Below are 23,610 nucleotides of genomic sequence, written 5' to 3'. Positions count from 1 at the left end.
CCATTTCTACTTGTAAAATTGGCCTGCACGTCAGTGGCCAACAACTTGACTTTGAGCCAATCAAAGAGCACAAACCTCCACGAGGGGTGGCCGACCGGAGTGACGAGAAAAAGTACAAAAAGAGGCTGTAATCCACCCCCTTTTCATCATAATTGTTCTAACTAAAACAATAAACCTGCATAATACATCTTACTTTTCTAGACCACGTTTTTAAACAAACATTACAATAGTTCACTGTGGTAATTTAATGATAATTCTTCTTCCGGTGTTCTCTGCATTGTGCATAGCGTAAAGAGTGTAGAAATGCAAGATACAAATCAATACATAATAGTAAATAAGGTTATCCAAACAATAATTATATCCGTAGAGCAGTAAAATAATATACATACATATGCATACATACATACACTACCGTTCACAAGTTTGGGGTCTCTTAGAAATGTCCTTGTTTTTTAAAGAAAAACACATTTTTTGTCCATTAAAATAACATCAAATGTATCAGAAATACAGTGTAGATATTGTTAATGTTGTAAATGACTATTGTAGCTGGAAAATTATTATTTTTAATGGAATATCGACATAGGCGTACGGAGGCCCATTATCAGCAACCATCACTCCTGTGTTCCAATGGCACGTTGTGTTAGCTAATCCAAGTTGATCATTTTAAAAGGCTAATTGATCATTAGAAAACCCTTTTGCAATTATGTTAGCACAGCTAAAAACTGTTGTCCTGATTAAAGAAGCAATAAAACTGGCCTTCTTTAGACTAGTTGAGTATCTGGAGCATCAGCATTTTTGGGTTCGATTACAGACTCAAAATGGCCAGAAACAAAGAACTTTCTTCTGAAACCCGTCAGTCTATTCTTGTTTTGAGAAATGAAGGCTATTCCATGCGAGAAATTGCCAAGAAACTGAAGATCCCATACAACGCTGTGTACTACTCCCTTCACAGAACAGCGCAAACCGTCTCTAACTAGAATAGAAAGAGGAGAGGGAGGCCCCGGTGCACAACTGAGCAAGAGGACAAGTACATTAGAATGTCTAGTTTGAGAAACAGATGTCTCACAAGTCCTCAACTGGCAGCTTCATTAAATAGTACCCATGTAAAACACCAGTCTCAACGTCAACAGTGAAGAGACGACTCCAGGATGCTTGCCTACTAGGCAATGTTTACACTGTATTTCTGATCAATTTGATGTTATTTTAATTGACAAAAAAATTGCTTTTCTTTCAAAAACAAAGACATTTCTAAGTGACCCCCAACTTTTGAATGGTTGTGTACATACATACATACGTACGTAACATGACATAACATATACAGATAAATAAATACTGATAAAGGAAACACATATAATTGTATGTGTGGCGTACAGAAATAAGGTAGTCATTAAAAAAAACACATTTAAACAGTATTATTGTACACAGATTAAGTCCATGCAACTTATTATGTGACTTGTTAAGCACATTTCTACTACTGAATTTATTTAGGCTTGCCTTAACAAAGGGGTTGAGTACTTATTGACTATACATTTCAGCTTTTCATTTTTAATTAATTTGTACAAATTTCAAAAACATAATTCCACATTGACATTATGGGGTATTGTGTATAGATAGGCCAGTGACAGAAACATTTATATTTAATCCATTTGAAATTCAGGCTGTAACACAACATAATTTGGAAAAAGTCAAGGGGTGTGAATACTTTCTGAAAACACTGTATGTCCTCCATTGTCTCCCTCCCTCGATCCCTCTCTCTCCCCTGCTCTCTCCGGCTCTGCTGTGCTAGGCTGTATGTGTGTGTCTGTGTGCGTATGTTTGAGGGTGACAGCTGCCTAATTGGGCATTCTCCCCTTGTTGGAGCGGCTGCCTCTCTTCTCTCCTCCAGCCTGGGCCGGGGCTGCTGACGAATGGCAGCGGATTACAGATGAGGACACGGTGACCCCCCCGACCTTGCCGCACTGTTGCGCGGGAGGGAGGAGGTTTAGGAAAGGAGAATGGGTGTGGGGTGGGGGGGGAGCGAACTGCATCGGGTCACCGGAGGATGAGGACAGGGGAAGGTGGGGACTGCCAGGTGGCTGCTTGGCTGATGACAGAGTGTCACATGACAGGGGCCCCATGTCAGTATGTCAAGGGCACAAGCCTTGTGGCACGAACACTGCGGCATTTTCCCCTTCTTTTATTTATTTATTCACACTCTGGCTGGGGTATTGGTCAGTTGGGCAGCAGCAGCAGTAGCACAGACGATGGCAGATCCCTGAGTGTGAAGAATTTAAATTTCTACCCCTACTCCCTTCCATCCCCTTCCCCTCTGCCCCACCCCTGCTATGCGTGTTAGACTACCAAGGTGAGGTTGCGTCCTCTTGTTAAGAGCGATTAATGGGACTCGTTATGTACATAATGAAATATCCCTGCTGATGCGTAGGGTGGCGTTCTTCTCTCCTATCTGTGCTCCACGGCTGGCCTGTCTCTGTGTGCACACACACTGGGACCGAGGACGCACTGCTCCTACCTGCACGTAGAGAGACAGACAGACACACTAGAGGAACTGTTTGATACTGTGGAGACAGATAAAGAGACAGAGAATGAGACCCCCCCATAAACCATCTCTGTCAATTCATGGTTGTCGAGTTTGTGCCCTTCATTTGAAATGGACACAACACCATGAAGCAGTGTTCATGAAGTGTGTTCAGAGAGAGAGAGAGAAAGAGAGATAAAGCGGCATGGTTTGCCAAAGGTTCCATTTTGACTGTAGGTGTAAATTTAGCTCTAATCGTGTTGTGCTGCGAGTTATTTTATAACCGTTCTACTGCTGCAGCTTTTTTATGCTGACCTCGTTTTAGTAGGGCGAGACACTTCTGGGTTGTTACAGGTTTTACTTTGACCTCATTGTGTGAGTGGATGAGTGTGTGAGTGTGTGTGTGTATTTGTGTTTGTGTGTGTATGTGTGGCTGTGCTATTCAGTGCCTGAGTCAAGCTGTGCGAGCTCTTTAATCCCACGGCCCGGTGCACGTAGGCCTGATTAGTGGCAGCAGCTATCTGTGCAGAAGACAGCACGCTCTCCTTTAGCATTTGGTCAGGTCTGGGGCACAGGGGGATGTCAACTCATGAGAAAGGTGAGCGAGGAAGGAGAAAGAGAGAGGACGAACAGAGGGAGGGAATGAGAGAGAGAAGAAGGAGAAGAGGGATGAGAATGAGGGAGGGTAGGGCAGTATAGGGCCTGATTAATATTCTGCAGAGCGCTCCTGCCAGTAGAGCACATTGATTACTACACTTTACCTGTATCAGCCTTCACAGCTAAGGATGACATGGTAGGGGAGAATTATGTGTGTCTGTGTTCACCTCACAATCAGAGAAGACTTGTGTTAGCTAGCCTACAGTGCATTGCTTAGGGTAGCATTCACTACAGACTGCTACTGAGTTATTAATTTTCTATTCACTTCCTGAATTAAAACGGAAATGAGCCCTAACCCTGATCAGGGCCGTATGGAAGGATGTGTAGCTACTAGCTAGTTAGCAGAAGTACTGTAGTATAATAGCATTGAAGTGTATGTGGTTTAGCTCAAGCTGTAGCAGAAGCAGGGCCGGCGTTGTTTGGTGGGCCTTAGGGGGCCTGGCCCGCCGTACCGTACCTCCTTTAAATATTTAAATATTTATCATTTATTTGACTGAGATGCTCTCCAACAGAAGGATTCATCAATCTCAGTTAAAGCATCCGATTGAGCGAAACAGCTCCCCTCTATGGGAATAATATGCAGACCTAAGCTTGTCGCCTGCCTTCGCCCCTTTGGGACAAATACTCTTATTGTTAGGGAATTGGAAAGGAAAGTTTGCTCGTGCACAGTGCACTGTCGGGATGCTAGATTGTCCTAAAGTAAATTGATATTTGGCCAAAATTATGTAATTACTCCTGTCTAAATAAAATCATTCAAAATACTTCACCAAGGAGCATAACTTAGCCACAGAGGATCATTAGCTTCTTTAAAAATGTTTTGCTGTGGATTGTTTCAAATCACAAGTGTGTTTGGGAAGCCCGCAATTTGGGTAGTGCATGTGGTAATAGGTCTAGCTGATTGAGGTGTGGCTGTCAGTGAAAAGCATATAAAATATGTGTGAAGATAATGTATCTTGAGTGTAATTTAAAATGTTGCATCTAGAAGAAGGGGGTGTGGTGAAGATATGGTGTCTCTCTCCAGAATGCATGCGTATGTAGGAAAGTGCCCATTTGGCAATGTCCGATTCTGATTGTCTTAACTCACCACGTACGCTACACATTTTTTCTTCGCCTCATACAAGTCAACGAAGTCAGTTAGCATCCACTGCGAATGATAGTTCCACAGCATTTGAATCTTTCCAACACTTCTAGCCTCGATGATCACCAAGCCGTGTGAAATAGCAAAATATCATGATCTGATGGTCCCATATATCCAGTGGAAATGCCATAAAAAACAGCTTTCTGTCCTGAGCTCAGGGGCCAGGACATTTTCAGGGCCCAGAATAGGCTAGTTGATACAATGTTATAAGTTCGCAAGAGACAGCATCAGGCCGGACCAAGTGATGATTTGATACAATGTTGCACTTCACTAGCAGTAGCTCAAATCAAGACAGATAAAAGAGAGGCAGACAGGTGGAATAGAGAGATGAATGTGATTGAAAGAACCAGAATTTTCATCAGGATATTTTCTACTGTTTTTATTCATCAGCTTTAGGCCTATGTATTTTACTTAGTTGACGATGAACGTTATAGGCTTACTGCAGCGTCTCTGACTTCTATGCTCTCATTTCTTTAGCCTCTAATGGATCACAGTGTATCAGTTTGCCCATATGGCAGAGGCTAGTTCTCTCGGCATAGTTTCATTTTAACTTTGAGATTTTTATCATTTAACTTCAGATTTTCATAATTAACCACGAGACAATGATTTTGAGAAACAAAAAAGTTATTATTGAAATGAAACTGTTCCAAGAGAATGAAATAATCATAACTGCCAAGCAGATCGGTAGAAATGGTAGGATAAATAGTAAGCTTCCCCAAACTTGAAACTCACAAGCTGCCTATGGTCTACTATTACAGCCATTTCAAATATTGCGTGCACACAAAGGAGGTCCTGTGAAAAAAACGTGCCCCCCTATGGAATTCAAAGGCCCATCCAACTGATTCGTTCTGGCACCGGGTCTGAGCACAAGGAGTACTGGATCTAGCTTAGAGCTCCAGGGGTATGTGTAGTCCTAATCGTGTTGAGGTGTCCTGGGATGTTTATTGGCATATGTTGGCTTCTGGCCTGACAACTAGATTGGTACTGCTGCTGTGCTGCCTGCCTGCTCGAAAATGTCTTCCAAAAGGTAATGCATAATTGTGGTTTCCTTTAGTGGGTTAAGTGCACTGTTTAATTGTGTTTAATTGTGTGACTGAATGAGATGATGAGATGATGTTCTTAGTTGTATCAAGAAACAGAAAAAGTAGAGTGGTGGAAAGAGAAATGATATGGCCCATTGTACCCAAATCATGCCCCACCCATTCCCAGAGCTCACTGTGGGCAGAAACATTAGAATGATTGAAAGACTCCTGGCGAAGTAGGTCACTGGAGGCATTATGAATTGTGAAACGATGGGCGAGAATGCAAAGATGTGCCCTCTTTTTTTGTCACTTAGTCCTCTGTCACAGGATGGCTTTCCTATTCACAAAGCATCTCATAATTACTCATCCTATAATCAGCTGACTACTCCTTTAAACTAATAAAGACCTATCCTGCTGACTCCCACAGAGAGAGAGAGGGAGCTGTTTAGGATAGAAGCCAAGGATATTATGGAATTTGTTCATTAAAGGCCAGGGTTTTTTAGCATGGTTTAGTAGCCAATGTTCTGGGCAGCAGCAGCAGCCTGACACAGGGAGGGACAGATGATTTCAATGGGAAAGTGGCCTATTTACCTCAGCCATTATCATCATGATCGCCAGCCCAGTGGTCTGGTTCAATACCTTCAAAGGGCTTCTAGATGACTAGATGTGTCCTTTGGCTTCATGGCCCTGGGCTAATCAGCTGTTCTGGCTTCCAGTTCCTCCAACCTCAATCACCCTCAGCTGAGGCCGCTTCCCATGGAAAATGGCTTGTTGCTTTGGGGTGGGGATTTTTTTGTGCGTATTTTGATTAGACAATGTTAGCGTAAGATTAGCATGGAAGCCCAATAGGAATGAATTGGTATAGATTGGTAGCGGCCACAGCTCATTAAGATATGGGAATGTGTGTGTGTGTGTGTTTTAATCAACACACTAATTCCCCAGCCCTCTCTCTCTCAGGAAATTGCCCTTGGGTGGGTCTTCCACCGCCACACAAATATTTACTATGGACACAAACATTTTGATAGCCTTGCTGTTCTATTGTGGACCCAGGGCCATGCAGGCCATCCATGCAGGCCAGGGTACAGTGGGGAAAGAGTGATATCATCCAGGGTCATCTGGATTTGGCTGTGTCCTCCCCTCTGATCATCCTGCCAGTCTGCTAGGCTCTGAATCGCTAAGATGACTCATCAATGTGCATGAATTATTTTCTGTTGTCCCACTGAGAACTCTTTGTACTGATGTGTACAGAAGTTAAACCTCCCTCTCCTCTCGTCAAGGCCTGACACTGACATAGGCCAGGAACTGTAACTGGGGAACTCTGTTCGCTTCATGTTTAGTCAGACAGTGATGTTAGTGTTAGGTCATCACGCAATGTTCATATTCACATGTTAGACTGGGGAGTATGGCTGTTTCAAAAGGATGGTGTGTGTTTAGAGTACATCTTTGTGGTTTTGAGTCCCATGGTAATGTCGGTGCGTTTTGGAATTCTAACCCCTTTTAAACATTGTTTGAGCTACAGATTGCTAGGTTGTTGCATTGGATTTGTCTATGTCTTCTAGAGGTCGACCGATTATGATTCTTTTAACGCCGATACCGATTATTGGAGGACCAAAAAAGCTGATACCGATTAATAGGAGCGATTTTATGTATATACACGGTTCCTACATCCGGCGCCGACAGAGATGGCCGCCTCGCTTCGCGTTCCTAGGAAACTATGCAGTTTTTTGTTTTTTTACGTGTTATTTCTTACATTAGTACCCCAGGTCATCTTAGGTTTCATTACATACAGTCGAGAAGAACTACTGAATATAAGATCAGCGTCAACTCACCATCAGTACGACCAAGAATATGTTTTCCGCGACGCGGATCCTGTGTTCTGCCTTACAAACAGGACAACGGAATGGATCGCATGCAGCGACCCAAGAAAACGACTCCGAAAAAGAGGGAAACGTAGCGGTCTTCTGGTCAGACTCCGGACAAGGGCACATCACGCACCACTCCCGAGCATTCTTCTTGCCAATGTCCAGTCTCTTGACAACAAGGTTGATGAAATCCGAGCAAGGGTAGCATTCCAGAGGGACATCAGAGACTGCAATGTTCTCTGCTTCACGGAAACATGGCTTACTGGGAAGACGCTATCCGATGCGGTGCAGCCAACGGGTTTCTCCACGCATCGCGCCGACAGAAACAAACATCTTTCTGGTAAGAAGAGCGGCGGGGGCGTATGCCTCATGACTAACAAGACATGGTGTGATGAAGGAAACATACAGGAACTCAAATCCTTCTGTTCACCTGATTTAGAATTCCTCACAATCAAATGTAGACCGCATTATCTTCCAAGAGAATTCTCTTCGATTATAATCACAGCCGTATATATCCCCCCCAAGCAGACACATCGATGGCTCTGAACGAACTTTATTTAACTCTTTGCAAACTGGAAACCATTTATCCGGAGGCTGCATTCATTGTAGCTGGGGATTTTAACAAAGCTAATCTGAAAACAAGACTCCCTAAATTTTATCAGCATATCGATTGCGCAACCAGGGGTGGTAAAACCTTGGATCATTGTTACTCTAACTTCCGCGACGCATATAAGGCCCTGCCCCGCCCCCCTTCGGAAAAGCTGACCACGACTCCATTTTGTTGATCCCTGCCTACAGGCAGAAACTTAAACAAGAGGCTCCCACGCTGAGGTCTGTCCAACGCTGGTCAGACCAAGCTGACTCTACACTCCAAGACTGCTTCCATCACGTGGACTGGGACATGTTTCGTATTGCGTCAGATGAAAATATTGACGAATACGCTGATTCGGTGTGCGAGTTCATTAGAACGTGCGTCGAAGATGTCGTTCCCATAGCAACGATAAAAACATTCCCAAACCAGAAACCGTGGATTGATGGCAGCATTCGCGTGAAACTGAAAGCGCGAACCACTGCTTTTAATCAGGGCAAGGTGTCTGGTAACATGTCCGAATATAAACAATGCAGCTATTCCCTCCGCAAGTCTATTAAACAAGCTAAGCGTCAGTACAGGGACAAAGTGGAATCTCAATTCAATGGCTCAGACACAAGAGGCATGTGGCAGGGTCTACAGTCAATCACGGACTACAAGAAGAAACCCAGCCCAGTCACGGACCAGGATGTCTTGCTCCCAGGCAGACTAAATAACTTTTTGCCCGCTTTGAGGACAATACAGTGCCACTGACACGGCCTGCAACGAAAACATGCGGTCTCTCCTTCACTGCAGCCGAGGTGAGTAAGACATTTAAACGTGTTAACCCTCGCAAGGCTGCAGGCCCAGACGGCATCCCCAGCCGCGCCCTCAGAGCATGCGCAGACCAGCTGGCCGGTGTGTTTACGGACATATTCAATCAATCCCTATACCAGTCTGCTGTTCCCACATGCTTCAAGAGGGCCACCATTGTTCCTGTTCCCAAGAAAGCTAAGGTAACTGAGCTAAACGACTACCGCCCGTAGCACTCACTTCCGTCATCATGAAGTGCTTTGAGAGACTAGTCAAGGACCATATCACCTCCACCCTACCTGACACCCTAGACCCACTCCAATTTGCTTACCGCCCAAATAGGTCCACAGACGATGCAATCTCAACCACACTGCACACTGCCCTAACCCACCTGGACAAGAGGAATACCTATGTGAGAATGCTGTTCATCGACTACAGCTCGGCATTCAACACCATAGTACCCTCCAAGCTCGTCATCAAGCTCGAGACCCTGGGTCTCGACCCCGCCCTGTGCAACTGGGTACTGGACTTCCTGACGGGCCGCCCCCAGGTGGTGAGGGTAGGCAACAACATCTCCTCCCCGCTGATCCTCAACACGGGGCCCCACAAGGGTGCGTTCTGAGCCCTCTCCTGTACTCCCTGTTCACCCACGACTGCGTGGCCACGCACGCCTCCAACTCAATCATCAAGTTTGCGGACGACACAACAGTGGTAGGCTTGATTACCAACAACGACGAGACGGCCTACAGGGAGGAGGTGAGGGCCCTCGGAGTGTGGTGTCAGGAAAATAACCTCACACTCAACGTCAACAAAACTAAGGAGATGATTGTGGACTTCAGGAAACAGCAGAGGGGAACACCCCCTATCCACATCGATGGAACAGTAGTGGAGAGGGTAGCAAGTTTTAAGTTCCTCGGCATACACATCACAGACAAACTGAATTGGTCCACTCACACTGACAGCGTCGTGAAGAAGGCGCAGCAGCGCCTCTTCAACCTCAGGAGGCTGAAGAAATTCGGCTTGTCACCAAAAGCACTCACGAACTTCTACAGATGCACAATCGAGAGCATCCTGGCGGGCTGTATCACCGCCTGGTACGGCAACTGCTCCGCCTCAACCGTAAGGCTCTCCAGAGGGTAGTGAGGTCTGCACAACGCATCACCGGGGCAAACTACCTGCCCTCCAGGACACCTACACCACCCGATGTTACAGGAAGGCCATAAAGATCATCAAGGACATCAACCACCCGAACCACTGCCTGTTCACCCCGCTATCATCCAGAAGGCGAGGTCAGTACAGGTGCATCAAAGCTGGGACTGAGAGACTGAAAAACAGCTTCTATCTCAAGGCTATCAGACTGTTAAACAGCCACCATTGAGTGGCTGCTGCCAACACACTGTCATTGACACTGACCCAACTCCAGCCACTTTAATAATGGGAATTGATGGGAAATGATGTAAATATATCACTAGCCACTTTAAACAATGCTACCTTATATAATGTTACTTACCCTACATTATTCATCTCATATGCATACGTATATACTGTACTCTACATCATCGACTGCATCCTTATGTAATACATGTATCACTAGCCACTTTAACTATGCCACTTTGTTTACTTTGTCTACATACTCATCTCATATGTATATACTGTACTCGATACCATCTACTGTATGCTGCTCTGTACCATCACTCACTCATATATCCTTATGTACATATTCTTTATCCCCTAACACTGTGTATAAGACAGTAGTTTTAGAATTGTTAGTTAGATTACTTGTTGGTTATCACTGCATTGTCGGAACTAGAAGCACAAGCATTTCGCTACACTCGCATTAACATCTGCTAACCATGTGTATGTGACAAATAAAATTTGATTTGATTTGATTTGATTTATTTATTTGTAATAATGACAATTACAACAATACTGAATGAACACTTATTTTAATTTAATATAATACATCAATAAAATCAATTTAGCCTCAAATAAATAATGAAACATGTTCAATTTGATTTAAATAATGCAAAAACAAAGTGTTGGAGAAGTAAAAGTGCAATATGTGCCATGTAAGGAAGCTAACGTTTAAGTTCCTTGCTCAGAACATGAGAACATATGAAAGCTGGTGGTTCCTTTTAACATGAGTCTTCAATATTCCCAGGTAAGAACTTTTAGGTTGTAGTTATTGTAGGAATTATAGGACTATTTCCCTCTATACCATTTGTATTTCATTAACCTTTGACTATTGGATGTTCTTATAGGCACTTTAGTATTCCCAGTGTAACAGTATAGCTTCCGTCCCTCTCCTCCCTGGGCTCGAACCAAGAACACAACGACAACAGCCACCCTCGAAGCAGCATTACCCATGCAGAGCAAGTGGTGTTTGAACCGCTATTTGTGCGCGCTAACTAGCTAGCCTTTTCACTTCGGTTACACCAGCCTCATCTTGGGAGTTGATAGGCTTGAAGTCATAAACAGCGCAATGCTTGACACACAACGAAGAGCTGCTGGCAAAACACACGAAAGTGCTGTTTGAATGAATGTTTACGCGCCTGCTTCTGCCTACCACCGCTCAGTCAGATACTTAGATACTTGTATGCTCAGTCAGATTATATGCAACGCAGGACACGCTAGATAATATCTAGTAATATCATCAACCATGTGTAGTTAACTAGAGATTATGATTGATTGTTTTTTATAAGATAAGTTTAATGCTAGCTAGCAACTTACCTTGGCTTACTGCATTCGCATAACAGGCAGTCTCCTTGTGGAGTGCAACGGTCGTTATTGCGTTGGACTAGTTAACTGTAAGGTTGCAAGATTGGATCCCCCGAACTGACAAGGTGAAAATCTGTCGTTCTGCCCCTGAACGAGGCAGTTAACCCACCGTTCCTGAAAATAAGAATGTGTTTGTGTTCTTAACTGACTTGCCTAGTTAAATAAAGATTAAATAAAGGTGTTAAAAAAAAAAAAATGGCAAAAATACCGATTTCCGATTGTTATGAAAACTTGAAATCGGCCCTAATTAATCGGCCATTCCGATTAATCGGTCGACCGCTAATGTCTTCTGCATCTGCTGATACAAACCATTTGCTAGAGCGGTGTTTGTGAGCTAGGGCGGAAACAGAAACAGTTCTTCTCACATAAATGTCTGTAAAGTCTGAGCTAATTGAGATTCAAACTATTATGACCTCACTGTGAAAAACTTGAGACTCTCAGGATGACATGTTTTGCTTCTATGACTATGACGCTCACAAGTCACACGAGTCGTTAGAAGGGAAGAGATTCTTCTACATAGAAGATCATAGGAAATCATTGTGTCTATAATACTCTAATAAGCTCACATAGTTGCTGTCACAAACTATAAACTGCACACAGTTGTCACTAACTATATTATATATGAATTACACACTGGGCAAACAAATTATATAGTTACAGCATTCTTTTTAAATACATTTTTTATCATGTTTTTGCTATGTGGACCTTATTTGTTTATTGACATTTGTCAATAAATCTCATGAATGCAACTGTTTTGTGTCAAATAGTTTTGTCTTCTACTTGTAGCTCTGGTTGTCCTTAAAAGAAAATGGTAAAACTCTTCCATGTGATGCAAGCAGATTAATAAAAGTGAATTTCAATGTTTTCACTGTGGGAGGCCTGGGACAAATGGAGTTCCTTTTTTCTTTAGTGTGTGCGTGTGCGTGTATGTGTGTGTGTGTGTGTGTGTGTGTGAGAGTGAGAGTGAGCATGTGGGAGTGTGTGCACTATGCATGAGTTGTTTGGTCAATGCGGCCTTAGAATTGGGTCAGAGTGCCCTAGTTCTTGTGTGTGTGTGTGTGTGTGTGTGTGTGTGTGTGTGTGTGTGTGTGTGTGTGTGTGTGTGTGTGTGTGTCCGTGTGCGTGCGTGTTTTCCTTGTTACTTGGTCCTGATTTACTTATCTCTAACATAGTCTTTGGTTGTGGTCACACGCTGTTCAGTAGCATGTTATTCTCTTGTTTACCTCTGCCAAGGTTAGACAGAGCTTTTAATTTGACTTTCCCACTGTGTGTAAGTTCACTTGTGTTCCCAGTTTGAACAATTGCATTTGGTCAGGTTGGCTTTTTGTCTTATTTAATCATGTCAGGCCCGGGCCATATTGAATTTACAAATGGCCGTCACGCTGCATGTGTAAGTGAGGTACCCTGTTGAGTATGTGCAGCAGGCTGGCCTGCAGATTACATGATATAATAGTGTTTAGGCATCGCCTCTCCTTTTAAATTCCTTTAACCTTGACTCCCCTTTAATGCAGGGAGAACACATCTGCCAGGCTAGTGTCAGACGTTAGTGATACACACCGCTCGGGCTGCATTGTCACTTTTTATTAACGCCCAGAGCTTTGCATGGACACCAGCTGTTGCGTCAAGTGGAAAGCCTGGGCGGTGTGAATGACCTTGACTTTAACTGCCTGCTCCTGTGGCTCTTCCCCTTTTTAATTCTTTTGTTTTGACTCATACATTTTAAATGGCTTAAATGGATTACCATTCCTGACAATGAAGGTCATTTAGGAAACTCTCATTTTGAGGAGGGTGGGGAGGGGGATGAGTGAGGGGGATTGAAGGTCAGACTTGGATATCTAATCCCTGACATCTGCATCGGGTCGTATTCATTCCAGTTTTCTGGTTATTCCACAGATGAAATGGCTGATGTGCACTGACCTTCCTGTTCCTAGTGCTTCTGGAGAAACGGAGGAGAGGAGAGGAGAGGAGGAGAGGAGAGGAGAGGAGAGAGCAGTACAGGGGAGGAGAAAGGAGGAGAGGAAAGCAGAAAGTAGAGGAGGAGAGCGCCCAGTCAGTCGGGGGGATGATAAAGCTCTCGTCTCCATAGCTGTCTTCCCTTTCGCCCATGGCCACTGTAGTAAAAATCACTTTAGAATGTGTTTAGGTGTCATTGCGTGACATTGTCAAAGATAATGGATAATCACCACGGTAACTGGAGTCGGTGGAGGGTGGCTCATTGGCCCTCTGGTGTCTCACCATGGAGATGGGGAGAGGGGTCATGTTTTGGAGGCCAGGAATGATATGACATGTTAACAGATGCGTAAGGTCATTTTCAATATATACACCAGGCGAGATAATGTAATAGTAATACACACGCCCGTATCGCCTGTGCTGCTGAAAGCAGAGGGGGGTCTGGAGCTTTAGGGGCTAGGCTTAGATGACAGGCTCCATATATTAAGGTCATTTATTTGTTCACAGTGCACAGTGCTGCCCCTGCAATTCCAGGCCTTTTTTTTCTTTTTTTTACCTCTGTCATGGCTGCTGTCAAGGGCCCTGTCTTTCACAGTTCCCACCAACCCCACCTATCCACAGACAGAACAGGGCACCTACCTACACTTAGATTTACGTTATGAACACAGTCCACTTTAGGGTCCTTGTAACCCTTTATTACATTTTATTTCCAGTTGATCATTATATTTTGATGGGTTATAGACAAGCTCAATGTCAAGCCTAAAATACCTTGCCACCAGCCGAGAATATATCCGGTTTTGAACATGCTGAAAGTATGTAGGCCAGAATGCCAGTTCATTTTCAGGGTCATTCACATTTGTGGAATTTTTTCCATGGTCTGAGTCTCAAGCACACACACACACACTGTCTCGACAACTAATCTTGTGCGGACACACAATTCAGTCCCATTCAAAATACCATTTTCCATAACCCCTAAACCTAACTCTAACCCTAACCTGAACCGGAAAACCTAACCTTAACCTAAACCTATCCCTAGCTCCTAATCCTAACTCTAAAACTAACCCTAGCTCCTAAACCTAATTCTAACCCTAATGCTAATTCTAACCTTAACCCTAAAACCCCAAGAAATTGCATTTGACCTTGCGGGGAATATTAAAATGTCCCCAGTTGGTCAAATGTTTATTTGTTTACTATTCCAGTATAGTTAAACACTGCCACATATATATACACACACATACACACAGGTCTCTAACTAAGTGACTATGTTAACTTGACAGTACACATGTATTTACGTGTTTACTGCTCCTTCCAAAAGCATTCATTGTGTTCCTTTTTTAATTGAGTTAAGCCCTCGGGTCGGCCAGCATGGCGGGAAAATAGACCTAATCCTGCCATCTAAGATTAGCAGGACAGCAGACGTCAGATGGTCTGTCGCTCCAGTCCAGGGGGTGAGCAGGTTGGCTTTTGTTGTGGTCAGATTTGGGTCAACAGCATAAAGCTGGCCTTGAACTGTAATCGACGCTGATTGGCCAATCTCAATGAAGTCATTTCTGATCTTGGCCATTCGTGTTCCTTGGCCAGACGTGTTCCCTGGCCAGACGTGTTCCCAGACGTGTTCCTTAAATCCTTGAGTTACAGGCTGGGGTTCCTTTGCTTTTCTTGTTCCACCCTAGTATTTAATTGCAGGCTGTCGGTTGGGCTAGCTGATCAACTGTTATCCCACAACTAATTCCCAATTATTTTCAAGGTTGCACTTTGGTGGACTTTATAGTTGTGCCAACCTGTGGACCTGGGCCATCCCATGAGATGGATTTCACTCAGATTATAGACAGCCTACTGTGCTGTTGTTGATCCTAGCTGCTTCATTACGCATATTAATATATAGGTTAGACTGATTGCATCATCACTGACCTCCAGTCATTATGATGGGCTATACTGTCCTGTACCATGGTTAGTCTGCATCATCACTGACCTCCCTAATTAAGGGATAAGGCTAAATCCTATCTGTCCTTTCATTGCGACCCATATTATTTAGGTTAGACAGCATCATCTATGACCTTCATCAAAATCAAGGGCCTCATTGTAATCAAGAGGTTCACTATACTGACTCCTGTCGTTGTGACCCTGTATGTCGTCCATCCGGCGAGTCACACCGAAGGTGGGGAGAGACGTTGGGAGTCAGGGAGAGACGTTGGGAATCAGGCAGGCAGCTGAGGTGGCGGTAGAAACTCTGTATTAATTAACCCTGATGGGCCACGGCTCTGACTGTGTGACGTGGCCGGTAACCATGGAGACCAGCCTGACAGGGTTCACACTGCGGGTCTCTTAGGACATTGCCATGTCAACTGACAACAGTGGTCCGTTGCCTGAGTGTCAGTGTCTTGCCCTCCTGACAGTGGCACAGCCACAGTGTGACAGGTGCACCGGATCCACACACACACACACACACACACACACACAAAAATAAACAAACACAAAAACGCACACACCTGGTAGCTCGACCGAGCCATATCCTGTCTCTTCTCTGTGGAGGCCAGTGTCAGTACTGAGGAAACCTGTGCTGGCTTTGTACATAATAACCGGGCTCATGTCATGCAGTTCTGGTTTTGTGGAATACCTTCAGCTCTCATGTCATTGACAATGAGAGCTGATGTGCGGGTCCATATCTTGTCCAGACAGGGATCAACTGAGGCAGGTGGTGATAAGGCCAGTGCTCTCCATAGGCACCAGGGCAGCCAGGACTTTACCCAGGTGGGAGAGCACTGAGCCACTATACCCTCTGCGGCACTGGTGTGTGTGTGCGTGTGTGTGTATGTGTGAGAGAGTGAGAAAACAGAGACAGGGTAGTGCTCAAGTGCAGGAGGAGTGGTAGTAGGGAGGGAGGAGGGATAATCCACTCAAATGACAAGCTGTATAAGAAATGATTCACAGCTCTCACAGGCCCTTCACTTTTGAAAGAAAGCACAGACGCATTGCAACGAGGGCCTTACAGCTTGAAGACCAATGTTTAGGTAGTGGTAGTGGGGTAGTGGGCTTGAATTTAAAGATGTGAATAAAATCTGACCCTAATCTACATTTGTCGTCATCGATTCAGTTGAAATAAAAAAAGACACAGGGATTAGGGGTTACCATGTGCAGTCAAACTGAAATGTTGCCAAGTAACAGGCATGGTGGACAAGGTGTTGAAATGAATGTGATATAGTGCTGCAAGTCCCTGCTTCTCACGCTGTTACTCTCTCTCTCCCAATCTCTCTCTTTCTCCCTCTTTCTCGCTCTCTCTTTCCTCTCTCTCTTTCTCTTCTCTCTCTCTCTATGTCTCTCTCTCTCTTCTCTCTGCTCACATAGGTCCCCCCTCTGAGATCAAGTGAGCGGAAAGGCACCACGGAGTGAACCGCCCCCAGGCTTCCTGACAGACAGACATCCGAAACATCCGCAACCACGGAATGCATCAAAATCACTGTGGTGGTGAAACCCGCTGACTCCTCGTTCCTCGCCATTCGCTGCATAAGCTTGGACCCGGGCATTCTGGGAGCATCCGGTGTCACAGGCACACAGGAATGCCAGTGACGGCTGGGTGAGAGCCCCTAAATGGCTCCGGTCATGGCCACAGTTTCTTTGTGTTAGTGTCATTTTCCACTTTGGAGAAGGGAATACTGTACATTGAGCCAGTGGAATCCAGAACCTGTAAAATACTCTAGAACCTGCCCATGTGCATCCTCACCTCTTATCAATATCTGGAAGTTCTGTACCTGATGACCTAGTGGACCTTGTTATTCCCAGTAGCAGTGCTGAACCATACGAGGGGATCCTAGTATTGAACATGACTCATGGGGAGGAGCCTGGCCCTGAGACACACACGGATTCAGCTGTTCTAACTTATCTGGAAGGTTTACTGATGCATCCCGTGGCGGCTGGGCCTGGGGCCACGGCAACCCGGAGATCGGAGGCTCCCCACGGGCACGGCAACCAGATGGAACAGGTCAACAAGGCGGCCCGGCCCTTCCAGCTGCCCAGCCACAGCCCTGCTATTGCCGCTGTTCAGAAGGCTGGCAATGGGAACAGTCCCACACTGCACCATGGGGCCTCCCAGAACCTGAAGAAGGCCCGGCTGCTCCGCTCAGGGCCCTGGAACGAGCCTGGGGCCCAGAGGCTAAGCTCCCCCCCTGTGGAGCTGAACGGCCAGGGAGGAGGAGGAGGCGGCCTGCAAAACGGGGCCCTGGAGGGCTCTCCTCACGCTGGGGAGAGCACACTGCTTGCCTCCCTGCTCCAGTCATTCAGCTCCAGACTGCAGAGTGTGGCCATGTCGCAGCAGTCCACCAAACCCCCCAGCGAGCACTCCCCGCCCACCGATCCCCCTCCTCCTGCAGACAAGGAGCAGCTCCCCTGCTACGGAATGGCCTCCAGCCGCCTCAAGGGCCTGATGAGGAAGACCAAGCTGCAGAACCACAGCAGCACGCCTTACAGCCGGCGAGGCCACAGCCACGGCCACAGCCAGGAAAGGTCCTGTGAGTCCCCCGCTCGGTGCAGAGCAGCACGCCTCCCTCCGCCCCCACTGTTGCTGCTGCTGCCACTGATGCTGTGTCCTGTGCTGAACGGCTCAAAGCTGTGGCCAACCTGGTGAAGATCCGCTCCAGCCCTGCCCCCTCTCCCAAGCCCAGTGTGGCCTGCAGTCAGCTGGCCCTTCTGCTGTCCAGTGAGGCCCACCTGCAGCAGTATTCCCGGGAGCACGCCCTCAAGGCCCAGCTCTCTGGACGCTCGGCCAGTGAGAGGCTGGCCGCCATGGCAACGCAACAGACCCAGGACAAGAGACCGCCCAGCACAGAAGATGCTCCGCCCACCAGCGCCACCACCACCACCCTAGACGTGCTAAGCTCCTTAACCTCCCAAAACGGGACAATGACAGCAACACTCCCCCAACTGGCACTAAACTCCAGCTCCAGCCAGCAGAGCCCCTCCTCTCTGCTGCCAGTCCACAGCTCACCACACCCAACCCCCCCTACTCTGTCCCTCACCCCCAACACCCAGACCCAACCCCAAACCCCCACTAGGGAGAAACGTGGATTTGATTCGCGCGCCACCAGGCCCCCAGACCTGCAGCAGCCTGCTCCTGCTGCTCCTCAACAACCACAACAACCAGAAGCAGCTGACTAAGAACGGGCACCTTGAGGACGACTGCGGGGTCCTGCCTGCCAGCCGCGGCTCCTCAGTTACTTCTGACAGTGAGTGCTCTGTCCAGGAGAAAAGCCTGGCCAAGAGAGAGGAGAGCTGCAGCGATGCAGAGATCTCCTTCTCCAGCTGCTCTCCTATTGACCTCTCTATGAGGAGCAGGGCTAGCACCAGAGCTCCAGAGACCAGGCCTAAAGCCACCTCCTCCACGTCTGCTTCTTACTCCTCTTCTACTGCTTTCTCCTCCAACTGTTCTTCTGCTGTTTTCTCCTCTGCCCCCACTGTCTTTTCCTCTTCCACTACCGCTTTCTCTTCCTCCTCTACTGTTCACTCCTCTTCCTCCACCACTTTCTGTTCCTCCTCGTCCTCGTCCTTAGACAAACTTACTGAGTCCCTTCTAAACAAGTGGAAGCCGGATCCCTCCGGGCCGAAGGTTACCCAGGTTAAGAAGGAGCTTGAAATGAGCCCAGACCTTAAATCCCAGCCCAAGGTCACTCTCATGCAGCTCCTTCTGGAGCGCAGGAATAATGACAAGGTAAACAAAATTGTGGTTAATCCAGATTTGCAGCATGACACAACTCTGTCCAGTCTGTCACGGGTCCCACTTAAATCACTGGCCCCCTGGGAAGAAGTCAGGATACAGAGCCCTCTGGACAGACCAGGCCCAGCCCTTCCCATGTACTCTCTCAGCCGAGACCCCAGCAGCACCCCGTCCCCGTTCTCTTACCCCTCTCCCTATGTCCAGTCTAGCCCTCTGGATCTATGTAAGTCCAAACCCTTCCCTGTTGAGAAAGCTGCAACTGAGCCAGCGTTCAGCGCCAGCAAACTGTTACAGAACCTGGCCCAATGCGGCACCGCCTCACCCTCCCCGCCCATGGTTCCCAGCAAAGTACCCAGCCAGGATCTGGAGATGGGTGGTGGCAGGCCTCTGGCCCTGCTGGAGAGGCTCAACGCCCCCATCCAGAGGAACACAACATGTACCCCCCTCTCAGACGGGCCCTCAGGCAGTGGCACACCGTCGTTCAGCCGTTGGGGGGAAGTGTCGCCCCCAGCATCCCAGATCGAGAATCTTCTAGAGCGTCGCACGGTGCTGCAGCTCCTGCTGGGAGCAGGTTCCTCCTCTACCTCCTCCGTGGCCTCAGCCACCCACAGAGACTGGTCTGGTGGGAGGGGCAGTGTGGAGACGGTGGCAGGGGGCTGCTATGAGAAGCCCCCTGGCACTTCTGTCATCTGTGACAACTCCAACGGGCCTACGGCAGCAGACGTCAAGGTCAAAACTGAACCGGGGGAGGAGGGCCTGGACCTGTTGTCCTCTGCTGTGTGTGAGGATGTGACGAGCCAAAAGAGACGGGGAGGAGGAGCAGGGTATATCTACAGGCATAACCCATTCTCTGAACCCCAGCAGGACCTAAAAACAGAGCCCCGGCCCACAGAAGTCATTGCTAAATATGGCCTCCTGAGCCAGCTCTTAAAACAGCAGAGCGCTACCTACTACACCAGCGCTGCACAACTGCAAACAGATCGCCGGCCCAGCCCTGTCCATGTAAAGGAGGAGCAGAGAGACTACCACCACCAGGGGCCCAGCCCTAAAAAGATACGTCTCTGCACGGAGCTGGCTGAGAGCCTGAGCAATGGCAGCCCTCAGCGGGCATTGGTGGACAGTGGAGGCAGCTACAGCTACAGCAGCCTGGTTCACAGCCTGGTCCATAAGCAGATACAGGAGGAGCCTGACTACCACAAGGCCCTGAGGGGCCCTAAAGTGGAAGAGACCCCAGCCAGGAGCCCCAGCAGTGAAGCTCTCCTCCCTAGGGAGAGCCGGGGCTTCAATGTGCTCAAACAGCTGCTCTTGTCTGACAACTGTCTGAAGGAGCTGTCCCAGCATCCCCGGGGGGGACCCAGCCCCTCTGTCCTGCAGGCCAACGGTAAAGCCAATGGGAGCGTCCTTAACCTCAATCAGCCGGGCTACAATCACCACAACCTCCTCAACCTCCCTACCCTGCCCTGGCACCACCCCAACCCCCATAACTCCCTCAGTTCAGGGCCTCCCACCCACCTCAGACCGCAGCCAACAACCCCCCCAACAGGGGACAGCAGTCAACGCTCCCCCTGGGGGCGCCACACTGCCCTCCCACCCCACCAGGACTCGCCCAAACGGGACCCCACTCCAGTGAAACGGGAGCCGGAGAGTCCAGTGCGGTGGGCAGGTCGGGACCGGGAGGAGGAGGGCTCTGATTCGAGCCCAGACTCCCCCCGGCTGACCCGCTCCAACCCCATCCTATACTACATGCTGCAGAAAGGCAGCGCTCAGCTGAGGAGGGAGGGGAGGGACCAGGCAGAGGGGACCCAGGGGTCAGTGCCAGGGGGGGTGAGGGTGAAGGAGGAGCCGGTACTAACAGCAATGATGCCTACAACCACAGACTGAGCTCCACCACCACCTCCACCCAGCACTCCTCCCTGTCCCCTCCCTACAACAACGACAAGCACAGTCACAAGAACTATAGGCTGAGTGACTCATCTGATAAATGGTAGTTTTATGAACGAATTACTTTTATGAACTAAAACATAAAAAAGACACAAGGGGGAAAAGATCGCAATGTTTCTTTTTTTTCTTCCTTTTTTACTGACTTGCCAAATTCATTTGTAGTTTAATGAGAAGAAGTAACAGCAAGTAATGCAGGAGTGAGGATTTTGAAAGAGAAGAACAGAGCAAATGAGTTCAAGGCATTCGTTTCATTATTGTATCATAATTCTAGATGGCTCAGGTTACAGGACGGGTGGTACGATATAGCTCTACTTCAACAGAATGTCAAATTATGTGCACCAAAATAATCGTCAAATTTTAACGTTGCCCACTGGTGATTTCCATACAGTATGTATTTCACATTCTCAAATGATTGAAAGAAGGCACCATTCATTTTACTCCAATGATTTGTGCCTGTATTGCACACATATCACTATTCTGTGTCCTCTTTGTTGCTACTCGTAAAACATTGATGAAGAACATTTCCAGCTACATTTATTATTGATGACTCCAAAAATGTTAGCGCTCAGTTCACTGTATATTTATTTATTTTTTAGATTAACAGAGAACATCACTTTTAGATCAGACTCTAAATAAAGTCATACCGGGGCAAGCACAGCAGTACATTAAAATGTACACGTTAGAGACATTTTTAAAGGAAAACCTCGTGAACAATGTTAATCAGATCCACTAAAGGTACCTAGAGTTCCATTCTGTTTGAATGCTCTGTATTGGTTGCTACTGTAACTTCTCCTCAAGTGTGATATCATTTTTTTGATCATCAGTGAGTCAGCTGTCAACTGATAGACTGGGCTCATGTGGTCACAACGCATTGCATTTTGCTTTGATCTGGAATGAACTTGTTGGGGCTTCGTTTTGACAGTGCAAATGCAAGGTAACATTGTCTTAATAGATGGTAATACAACGGGTAATACAGCTATTACTAAATAGTAGTAGTAGAGGGTGTTTTAAAACCTTGCCGAGCCTACCTGTGGGGGGGTATACAGGTTCGGCACAACAGTTAAAAGACTGCAGTGTCTGCATAACTGTTACATTCCAAATGAATTCTAAATTAACACAGCTCTCTCACACATACTTCATCTTGATTTTGAAATATAAATGAATATTCTGAAATAAATAATACAGTCTCATTTGATATTGGACCCCTGAGTTTGCACTGTCAAAGTTTAGCTCTTGGTGACCTTAAAAATAATATGTTTATGGCATGTAATGAAAAACTGTCAGTGTTGTTATCCGTTGAGAATTTGACAGTTTGTGAAGCTTATTTTGTGTTTCTTGATTCTCGTGCTTTATGGACACCATTTACTTTTTTTGCGGTTTCTTAGCTCATATTAAAATGTCTAAATATTTGCATGGAAATAAAGAGAAAACCGCAGGTACATTTGAAAGCAGCAGGACATGACGTGAACCTGCCACCCAAGAATCATTGAGATATTTTTGGTGTCTTTTGAGGGCTTATCTGATGTCTAGCTCCTTATTTTGATTGTACTGTTTCTGGTTTCAGTTTCACACACTGCTGTCATGCATTTAGTCTTACATGTTGCTATTTTTTTATACATATACATATGAAGTACATATGAAGTAGATGTTTCTTCTATTATTAAAACATTTTCACAATGGTTAAACATATTTGTGTAAATAGTACTTTCATTATGAAAGATAACTATTTTGTATTGTTGAAGAAAAATATATGACCCTAGTTTTTAATGCCCTGAAAAATGTAAATATGAATTCAATGCCTATTAATGTACATACATACAAATGGCAGAGGATACTATGCCCGTTTTTTGGTTGGTTTGTTCTTTGCATGTGTCTATGTGGTAAATGATAATCTATCTTGCGCCGTGTTGTGTAATACTGTCTGACTCTCCTCACTGCTGCCTGTTGCATGCAGACGCATGGGAACTACCTGTGTATCCCTACTGGTGATGGGGCAAAATGTCAAGTCTTAAAATAGGTATTTTTATCACAGAGAGAGGGTCATTTAGAACATGAACAGTCCCTAAATAACCACAGACTGCTGAGCAAGTGGAGAAAATGTGTGAAAATAAAACGTGCATTGAATATTTTTGTGATTTTATTTTCTGTTACTGGTTGACGACAGAGCTCGGATGGACGGCGCTTGAGGGTTTTAGCGGATGAATGAAGTACAATCATCATTGTGCATCGTGCATCTGAAACATGCATTTGTAGCAAAAAGATGTGTTTCATTTTTCCATGTGACAACCTGAAACATTATTTCATTTTTTATGTTTGAATTTTTTTGGTGTTCATTTGCACTGATATCTCCAAAATAAAGTACTAAAATGCTTGACTGAGTTATGCTCCTGTTTCACCTTCCCTAACTATAATATGTCATTATATTACTACTGTATTTCATGTTATTTATTTAATGGTTTATTCCTCACACATTGAATGGTTCTTATTTATTTGTTTTAAATTTCTCTATATTCCCACGCACATAAGGTCAGTGTCAGTGCGAGTCAGTTGCTGTTCAGTTTCCTCATTCATAGTCTATTCTGAGTAATGTGGACGTGATCTATTTTCTGAGTTCAGAGAACTTTGATTCTGAGTTCTTTGCCAGATCTTCACAAAGGCA

At 46.1% G+C, this 23,610-nt stretch overlaps 1 protein-coding gene across 1 annotated transcript in view; it reads left to right on the top strand.

The window, feature by feature from the left end:
- LOC115105578 (nuclear receptor-interacting protein 1-like) overlaps nucleotides 1–23,322 on the top strand; it is a 66,115-nt gene extending 42,793 nt beyond the window's left edge. Inside the window, 4 exon segments of the mRNA XM_029627768.2 lie at nucleotides 16,649–17,811; nucleotides 17,814–18,390; nucleotides 18,392–20,853; nucleotides 20,856–23,322. Of these exon segments, the coding sequence (XP_029483628.2) occupies nucleotides 17,124–17,811; nucleotides 17,814–18,390; nucleotides 18,392–20,853; nucleotides 20,856–20,998 (3,870 nt within the window). The 5' untranslated portion in view covers nucleotides 16,649–17,123 and the 3' untranslated portion in view covers nucleotides 20,999–23,322.
- The last annotated feature ends 288 nt before the right edge of the window (nucleotides 23,323–23,610 follow it).

The sequence above is a fragment of the Oncorhynchus nerka genome, linkage group LG22 (assembly GCF_034236695.1).
Source record: "Oncorhynchus nerka isolate Pitt River linkage group LG22, Oner_Uvic_2.0, whole genome shotgun sequence".
Taxonomy (NCBI): domain Eukaryota; kingdom Metazoa; phylum Chordata; class Actinopteri; order Salmoniformes; family Salmonidae; genus Oncorhynchus; species Oncorhynchus nerka.
The sequence above is the reverse complement of the archived record's forward strand: the minus strand, read 5'-3'. Positions and strand labels throughout refer to the sequence as shown.